Source organism: Gavialis gangeticus, unplaced genomic scaffold (genome assembly GCF_001723915.1).
Source record: "Gavialis gangeticus isolate Ggan-Ray unplaced genomic scaffold, GavGan_comp1, whole genome shotgun sequence".
NCBI classification, from domain to species: domain Eukaryota; kingdom Metazoa; phylum Chordata; order Crocodylia; family Gavialidae; genus Gavialis; species Gavialis gangeticus.
The window spans coordinates 129,695,808-129,705,679 of record NW_017729024.1 but is presented as its reverse complement, the minus strand read 5'-3'; the positions used below and the strand labels follow the sequence as shown (position 1 = coordinate 129,705,679).

Genomic DNA, 9,872 nt, shown 5'->3' with positions numbered 1-9,872 from the left:
ACTTTGCTTCAGTCTTTCACCAGGCCAAGGGCAAAATCATGCCAGATTGGGTACAGATGGAGCAGGGTAGGAATGACTGCCTTCCTACTATTACTGTAGAACTGGTATGTGAACATTTGAAAAAATTAGACATATGCATGTCAGCAGGACCGGATGAACTTCATCCGAGAAAGTGCTGAAGGAGCTGGCCGAAGTCATCGTGGGACCTCCAGCGAAACTCTTCCAAAACTCATGGTGCTCTGGAGAGGTCCCTGAGGACTGGAAGAGGGCCAGTGTTGTGCCCATCTTCAAAAAAGGGAGGAGGAAGGACCTGGGTAACTACAGGCCAATCCAGCCTAACTTGTATCCCAGGGAAAATCCTGGAAAAATTTATCAAGGAGTCTATATGCAACAGGTAGGATTCTTAATGACAGTCAGCATGGCTTTGTCACAGGCAGGTCTTGTCTTACTAATCTCACCTCCTTTTACGATCAAGTAACTTGCCACCTGGATAAGGGAGAGGAGGTTGGCACCATACACCTTGACTTCCAAAAGGCCTTTGATCTAGTATCCCATGAAGTTCTCAAGAGAAATTGGAGGATTGTGGGCTTAACTGTGAGACAGTTAGGTGGGTAGGGAGCTGGTTGTGAGGTAGAACCCAGAGACAGTTCTAATGAACGGATCTGTCGTCCTGGCGAGGAGTGGCCAGTGGTGTCTCTCAGGGGTCGGTGCTTGGTCCGGTGTTTTTCAACATCTTTATCAATGATTTGGATGTGGGGGTGAAGAGCTCGCTGGCCAGGTTCATGGATGACGCCAAGCTATGGGGAAACATAGTCATGCTTGAAGGTAGGCTGCAGATACAGGTGGACCTAGGCAGGCTAGCAAGTTCGGCAGATCAGAATCAGATGAAGTTCAGTGTTGAGAAATGTAAAGTGCTCCACCTACGGACAAAAGACCCCCTACACACCTACAGGCTTGGCAATGCCAAACTGACCAGCACCGCGAATGAAAGGAACCTGGCAGTAATAATAGACCACAGTATGAATATGAGCTGGCAGTGCGATCCTGTAGCCAATAGGGCAGATAATACTCTGGCATTCATCAATTGATGCATCTTGAGCAAAACTAGGCAAGTGATTCTTCCACTCTATTTGACATTGGTGAGACTGTAGTTGGAGTACTGCATCCAGTACTGGGCACCACACTTCAACAAGAATGTGGTAAAACTCAAGAGGGGCCACCTGTATGATCAGAGATCTGTATATGACAAGCCAGTTCTGGGCCTCTTCAGCCTGAAAAAGAGAATGCTGAGAGGGGAGTTGATAGCAGCTGACTGCTACATCAGGGGCATACATCAAGGGCTTAGTGAACTGTTCACCAGGGCACCCTTGGGGAAAACCAGGAGTAATGGTCACAAACTCCTGGAAGACCGTTTCAGGCTCAACATTCGTAAAAACTTCTTCACAGTTAGTGTCCAGACTCTGGAATAAGGTCCCTCCAGAGGTGGTGCAATCGCCTACCCTGGAAATCTTCAACAGGAGACTGGATGGTCACCTTGCTGGGGTCACCTGACTTCCAGTCGTCTTTTCTACCTGGTGCAGGGGGCTGGACCCGATGTTCTCCCGAGGTCCCTTCCAGCTTCACAATCTGTGACTCCTGTGACTTTTGCTGGTTACTGCTTTCTTAACATTCCTGCAAAGATCTGGGGTAGGGTTTCTTGCTTTATTTATTTTTTAAATGGCAGCATACAGATAGTGTCTTCAAACTTTGGGTTCTTAACACACTTAAATATCATTGTCCTTCCTTTATGCTTTCACACGGCTACATTCAAATTCATGTCATGGTGCTGTACAAATATTAAGTATGGGTAATATTTCAATTCGTTCATGTGCAAGATCATTTTAAGTTGTGCTAAAGAAATCTTATCACCACACACACACACACAGTGGGGTGTGTGCACATGCATGCTATATAAAAAAACAAAACAGTGCAGCATTCAAGTAAATACCACGAGTCCAGGTAACAGTTTAATAGCTGGACTTAATTCTACATAACCACTGCTTAGAAAAAAAACAAAAAAATCAATACAACATGAATATCTGAGAAATGCATCATTTCTTTAAGATTCAGAGAAATGAACGCTGCAGGCTTTTGATCTTCCAAATGAAAAATTGTAAGACTCTCCTCCCCAATTAGGAGCCACAATGATATGTTTCTCCATACAGCGGTGACTATTATGTGTTTTGTGACTACAGCTATAACCCACAAAAGGTGCCTTTCCTCATGCATCTGTTTTGCCCAGTAAATGCAAGGAATCACTGGATAATTCCCTGCAACTCTCCTGACTAACTCCCAAAATCCACATATGGTTAGACTGCTACATTATACATTTCTCTGCTATACCCATGATGGAGAAAAACTCAACATGACCTTTTAGACTTGCATCACAATAAGAGTCAGAAGAGAGACAGGATGGATTTGGTTTATGGCAAGTGATATCATTACCACAGCACCAAGTACAGTATGAACAACAAAAGACCCAATCCACTCTAGAGCTCAACTTATTGTTTATGGCAGAAGTGAAAGAAAAGAATAGAAGTATTTATACCTACTATCTGAATTTTGAATCTACAAAAATTAGAAGGACTCAAGGCAAATACTCAGGTATCTTTTTGAAACTGACTACCTAGTGTTGATAGTGTCTGTAGCCAAATTCTCCCCTGTACCATCCTTGTCTATTCTGTCAAGATCAAGGTGACAGCAAATGCATCTTGGAGTAAATAAATGTCACCAAGACCCCTGCTACACATTACATATATTACAATAATTAGCTGATTAATCGTGCAATAAAGTTAGACTGGCCACCCATGCAAAGAAATCATCACGATAAAAAAAAGTCTATCTAGCTATAAAAAATGGCCAACTAGCTATAATGCCAATGCTTGAGAATCTGTAATAACCCTACAGCTAGTTTCTATCCAGCTTTTATTTGAATTTATAGCAGAGCCATTCTCTCCAGCTGGAGAAGTTTACTAAATATTTCAAATCATTCACAAGTGACCATTTATCACTTGGTTTTGCTATGCAAGAGCCACAAATCTAGAATGCATCACCTATTCCAAATTTTAAAGAGGCAAGTCTAGGCACAACCTTTAATAACTAAAACATATCAATTTAAGAAAAGAGTGCAACCTGTTCTGACAAATCTTCACTGTGCATAAACTTTCACATTCATATCAGTGACCAATAAAGGGTTTTTAAAAATCAATGTTATACTCTCTTTGCCACAGAGACAAAAAAGCCTGAAATATATTTATGTTGCTTCTTTTAAGAAATATTTCTAGATCTGTCTAAGACCTGATTACACAGAGTTTATGAACAGTTTTGATGGAACTCCTCTGTGGATATGCTACAGTATGGAAACAAATTATCCCAATACGAACATTTTATACCAGTGTTAACCCATGTTAGGGAATGTGCCGATTCAACTATAATTGGTTTCTAATTGGATATAGTTAATCTCTACAAAACCCATGTGGACATATTCTTAGAAATATGAGGAACACAAAACGTAATGCTTCATTTCTGTTTTGCTGGAAGCCTCAGGAAGTGCTTTAATAGTGTTTATTGTTGGTACTTGGCAAGTTAATTAAATGGGCCGCCAAGGGTATTGAGTCTTTTATACAGGCTCCTTCAATGTGAAACACTGTATTATTAACCTTGGAAGGTAGAAGTGCAAGATTCTTTGTTTCAATAACATCTAAGCTATCATATGTCTGTTGCCAGTGTCTCCCAAGCTCTTCAGCTCTCGTCTCACTACCTAGAAATTGCCTTAATTTCTAACATAAAACTTAAGAATTAAAAATGTTTAAAAAGATAATAAATTTCAGACCATCTTCAAACATCATAACAAAACTTAGAAGGGCCCCAGTTACACAACTTGTTCTGCCTTGACAGGCAGCTTTGAAGTGCAATATGCACAAATCTGACTGCTACCCTAAAGACATGAAAGGGGATTCTTGGCTTGTCAAGACACCATATAGATAATTAATGTTCATTTTGGCAAATATTTGGGATAAGGTCTTGTCAAAGCTCTCTTCAGATGTTTTTACTTGTACAATATTTCAACTCAGTCTGCAAATAGATGCAATAATGTAATATTTTTTTCCAAGTAAAAACACATCTAAATATCAACTACCCAGATACTAAGTATTTTTCAAATATATCAAGTTTAAAAGGTAAACGTCCACAGACTAATGTGTTTGGTGTCTCAACTCTACCTTCACCAGAAGCTGCCAATCCAAAAGAAGAAATCTTCAGATTAGCCATGGTTTCTGTCAACTGACGTACCTAAAGATGGGATGAACAGCAGCAAATAGTAAACTACACACCGTAAAAAGTATCATCCGTTTCAAGAGTATTATGGGAAATATTTGCGACAAAACCTGGTCTTCAGAGCTGTAGATAGGATCTATATCTTTCAGAATTCAAGACTGTATTCTAAAGTTGAAAACTGTACAACCAGCAGCATGTAAAAATAGAGGACACTTTGACAGATGATTGAAGCTAGGTTTTATTATGATAAAGTAATGCTACATGTATAGGAATCTAAAAATTTGTTCATGAAAGAGGCAAGCCATTGAATCAAGTCAACAGGCCTCAATGTATCAATTCTGCATAGTCTCTAAGGACCTAATCCTGCAAATAGATCTACACAGATCATTTTTGTACCCACATGGAACCCATGGATCTGGTTAAATCAGAAGTCTTTAGTATGATTTAATAAAATGTATCCTTTTAAGACTGTGAATGTTCCAAACTCACTTGTTTTTGCCTATATAAAGGACACTCTCCCTGAAAACTATTCTCTTTCAACCTAGGACTGCCAGAAGAAATTGTACCCTGATCCGATGTGGATTATAAGACTTCACTGGAGGTGTAAGTTGGGTATAAATTTATCTTATTCCATATGGCATATCAGGCTTCTCTATCAAAAATAATTTGTGGCCAGAATGCTCAGATTCATGCCTGCAAAGAAAACCATTTGCAATAAACAAGTTCTGGGATCTAAAAAGGAATTAACATTAATTTCCATATTTTACAGAATAATTTAACCATTTTATTTTTTGTAGGAGACATTAAGGATGCAAACTATTCTATTTTCTGCAATTAAAATCATGTAATTTTTAGTTGAAGCCTTCTAGCAGTTCTCTATTCTATAATTCTACTGTAAAAAATAGTGTGTAAAAACTTTCTTTGCACACTTATTTCCCTTAATGAAGACTTCACATTTTGGGAATAGTTCTGCATTCCAGTAGTGTTAGGAAAATATCCAGACTCACTGAAGATAAACAGATATATTTTACTGACAGTAATCTCATAAATGGTTATTTCATCACTAGGGCTGCTAAGTCAAACACTAAATACAAAAATATGGTCAAACAAAATAAAGAGATCAAGGACAATGAAGCAATATACTAGCAATATTAAATTAAATAATTAGGTAAAAAAGATGTAAATGGAATAAAAATCATTGAGACAAATCTGAAAACCCTACCACAGTGTTAGCACTTTACACAGTGGTATAGTTACTATAATCATGACCTACTGTCCCAACTGCTATGCTGGCACCTGCTCAATACTGAGAATATAATTTGTATATTGTCAATTTAAAAAAATTTTTTTTTTTAAAGAAATGCTAGTCCTTCCAACTCAGCCGGGAATCTGACTGTTGAGGTACATTTGGATTTATCACCAAAAAAAGGATTCTTTATTCTGAATTTAGTTACCAGTTCTGTTTGTGACATAGAAACCAAAATAAAATCTGGATCCTTTCCCCTGCAACTCAACCTGCTTGAGAAGAGGGTATTGTAAAAGTAAGAAATAGTAACAACTTATTTTAGCCAGACACAGCAAGCAGGAGTATGAATACAAACAAGCTTATTTAATAAGAAGGTGCCACTTTCAGTCATTTTTCAGACTAGTACTCCATTTTAGTAACTGGTAATTCAATCTGAAAACATAAACCAGAAGTGAATTTATTTTGAAAATAATTTTAAACAACTTTATGTGCCCAATGAAGGTTTGTGGGTAATCAGTATCCTAAGTTTTTATTATGTTCCCTTAAAAATATACACATTGTTACCTTGTCATTATTGTGCCTAATATTATTTCAACCCAATAGAACCTATTGTTTGTGTTACTGGTATCAAGGGACAGTTTCACAAATAAGACAGTAATCAAGTCTATCTGCTTACAACAATAAATCCTACTTCTAAATTACTACAAATCTTGACTGCTTTCAGATTACAGGACATCTATCAATGATAATTTATTACCGCCTTTACTATCTTCTGTTTTCAATGAAAGATTAGAGAAGTGCAAGAGTATATATTCACTAAGTAATAACATCTCATGAAAAGAAACTAATGATCTCTGACAGCAGCAGCTAGCAAGCTATTCTTCCAAATCCTACAAGCAGGGAAGTCTTTCCCATTTAAAAAATGCTATCACAATTTCTTCCCTGCAAGAATGTAATTTTCTTGTTAATGAATGCATTTCTTAAAAAAAGAGAATGAGTAAAAATGAAGTGGCCACTGAAAATATAGGCAGGCAAGGTTATTTGGGTAGATGTGGTATCTCTTATTAGACCAACTAAAATAGTTGGAAAAAAGTTCTTTGCAAGCTTTCAGGCACAAACACCTTTCTTCAGGCATTGGGAGACTCTGCTACAGTTATGAGTTCTCCAAAGTAGAAAAGAAGCTAAAGTGTAAGAAGTCAGTGAAAATGTAAGTGAGTGGAAGTTTGGAAGACAAAAGGAACTTACAAAACAGCTTTTGTAGATGAGCCTATGAACTTTACATCATAAATCTACTGGATACAAAAAATCATGGACTTCATATTGACATTGGATTTATGACATAATAACCCGTCAGACATCAATTCACCAGGTACACTGCCTGAAGCTGACCTCTTACGTTCCTTCATACAACCTCCTTCCCTTCTCCCTCCTATTTCTACCCATTTCTTCCAAGCTTCCACTCATTTACATTTTCACCAACTTCTTATCATAGAATCATAGTTTTAGCTTCTTTTCTAGTTTGGAGAACTCATAACAGCAGCAGAGTCTCCCAATGCCTGAAGAAAGGTGTTTGTGCCTAAAAGCTTGCAAAGAACTTTTTTCCAACTATTTTAGTTGGTCTAATAAGAGATACCACATCTACCCAAAGAACCTTGCCTGCCTACGTCCTTAGACCAACACTGCTACAACCAACGACTCTGAAAATAAATATTTTAACACAGCTAGATAAGATAGTTATGGACCCATAATAATATATAAAAACATGCATGAAGGCAATAACCTTTCAATGTTAATGTTCAACACAAATTTCAAATATTTGATTATAGACTATTTTTTAATTCACACTTGCCATTTCAACTTAGTGACAAAATTGTAGCAAGGACCTTATTGCTAAGCTTGAAAGCACCACCTCTGCTCAGTTACAGTGTTCAAAGATCCACAACAACTACAGTTAAAGAGGCTGTGCACTGCCTATGAAATTTATTTTGCATGTTTTTTAAAGTGTTAACTCAGCAACTCTTGTTACTATATCCATCTGTAACCTAATTTGCCTCCCTGAATAAGGTTAAAAAGCATCTAACAAAAAACACATAAATTGTGGAGGTCCACCTTGTGCCTTTGGACTGGAGCACATAAATGTCACTCAGAGATTTAATGTGCTAACAAGTTCTCCTAAAGAAAATATTTTACAAGAATAAAATCAGCCAAATCCAAGCAGCCATAGGAAATACAATTAAACTGTTAGATGTAGGGGAAGATAAAGAGTATTCTGGAAAACCACCAAGATGTGTTAGTTTGCACTTGTTAGGTTGAGTCATGTACTTCCAAATGACTTCTACACACATCCTTGTAGATTTGGGTAGAATCATGAAACAGCTTATTACAGAGCTCAGATATAAGAAGTCTACTTTTATTTATTTGCAAACAGGAAAAATAGACTATTACAACATTCCCGTGTAGTCTATGCAAACCATCATGTCTTGAATTAATCCCCATATCTGAAACGCTCTGGAAAAGTGACACCAGCAGATTGATGCTTGTCCAAATCAGTACAAATGTATATTAAAAAATAAAGATGCTGTTTAAATATCCTAACCAGCCAATTCCTTCTTTATTAGCTTCCCCCCCGCATAAGACTGAACACACTGTGTTCTTCAGGAATGCCAACTGCCTACTTGCAGACAGGGATAATTAGTCTGCTGTCTGATCCCCCAGACGAGGAATCTGCATATACACCAGAAAAAAAAAAGATATAAAATCCACCTAACCAACTGATTTACAATGCTTTCTAATATGGAAATTTCATTTTAACACCTCTCCAACAACTGAAATGTTCTATACAGCTACTGAACCTGAAGTACTGGTGCATTGCTACTCTCTTAGAATGGGCCATACACTTCTTAATATAAGTATTCATCTCAGACAACCTAGATGATAGTGTAATTCCATGGACAAGAGAGATAAAACAGCACTTTTTAAAAAGCAAACTAGGAACCATTGTGAACAGAGGAAATCAAATGTGTATAGTTACATGCACAGTAAAAAAAAATCCTGATTTACAATTCACATAGTGCTCCTCTGAATAATTTAACATAACAAATGCTGGTATGCATTAAGAAGGACTATTCTTGAACATTATTAGAAGTGTCACAAAACTTTTATCACCTGAAAGTGACTAATATTTTGCAAACTACTTGATTACAAAATATGCTGAGCTTTCTTGGCCACTGAAAGATAAAATATACTAAGAGAGTGCTTAGACTCTTAACTGAACACACATGCTGTAGTACATTTATACATTAATGTATGTAGTTCAAGTAGTATACTGTATGACAAAAAGATGGCCTGACCAAATAAGTTACCAACAGAAGGCTATGACAAAATGCATAGTGTATCAAAAAATTATGGCCATTATACTTGGTCTAAATGACTGCAGAGTCCAATAAGGTGTGGATGGAATAAGTATGGAGGGCTACAAGGATTTTTATAGGCAAAGAAAAAGAAAAAAATTAAATCAAAGAGAACATTAAGGTTCTGACACAAAACCCATCAAACCAAAACTAAATGTGCTACTCTGCAAAAGTAGCAGCAAGAATTGATGCTAGATTTTTTTTTAAATAGTTATGTGACTTTGAATTCAGTTGTAGCACAAGTTACATACAACTCTTTATATTGAAGGGGGAATAAAGGAGTCCTAACTTAAAGTTCCTCATTCAATCCTTTAATAAAAAAAACTAACATTTTATTTTCAATATACAATTCCCAGTTAGTGATCCAATGTTTAACTTAGACACATATCAATCCTTCAGAAAGAAACCCACAAACTTCACATGAAAAAAATAATTTTTGCATTTGGTAATTTGGTAAGTTACCTTATATTCGTTTGATACAATAGAATCTGGATCTTTTCTTTTCTTTTTCCCTTTTCTATCCTTAGTCTGTTGAGTGGTTGAAGCCTGGTAAGACTGCAGATCCACTCGTGAATGAAACTGGTAGCGACCACTTTCTACATCACAGTAGTAATAAATGCCAGTGGTTGGATCATAATAAAGTTGATTTTCCTTTAGAAAGAAAAAAAAAAGTAACGGGAACTTTATTAAACCTTATATTAAATCAAATAAATACAAAGTACGTAATTCAGAAGAACTGCATGTGAAGCTGATATGAAAAATTTAGCACATTCAGTTACATATATCACACTGCTAGATCAAAATAGAAATTGAACAAGGAAAATGACAACAATTCAAATCACTGAGATACAGAACATATTAATTCTGCTGGGAAGAGCAGTCAGCCAGATCTGACTGCTCAC

General features: G+C 36.8%; 1 protein-coding gene across 2 annotated transcripts in view; it reads right to left on the bottom strand.

Annotated features, from left to right (window-relative positions):
* AGGF1 (angiogenic factor with G-patch and FHA domains 1) overlaps nucleotides 1–9,872 on the bottom strand; it is a 60,573-nt gene that overhangs the window by 39,330 nt on the left and 11,371 nt on the right. Inside the window, exons 5-6 of one of the 2 annotated variants that reach the window (XM_019517728.1) lie at nucleotides 9,433–9,621; nucleotides 4,260–4,329 (exon numbers count right to left, since the gene is read on the bottom strand). In XM_019517728.1, coding sequence (XP_019373273.1) covers nucleotides 4,260–4,329; nucleotides 9,433–9,621 — 259 coding nt within the window. The remainder of the gene's footprint in view (nucleotides 1–4,259; nucleotides 4,330–9,432; nucleotides 9,622–9,872) is intronic. The other variant, XM_019517727.1, reaches the window with a different exon arrangement.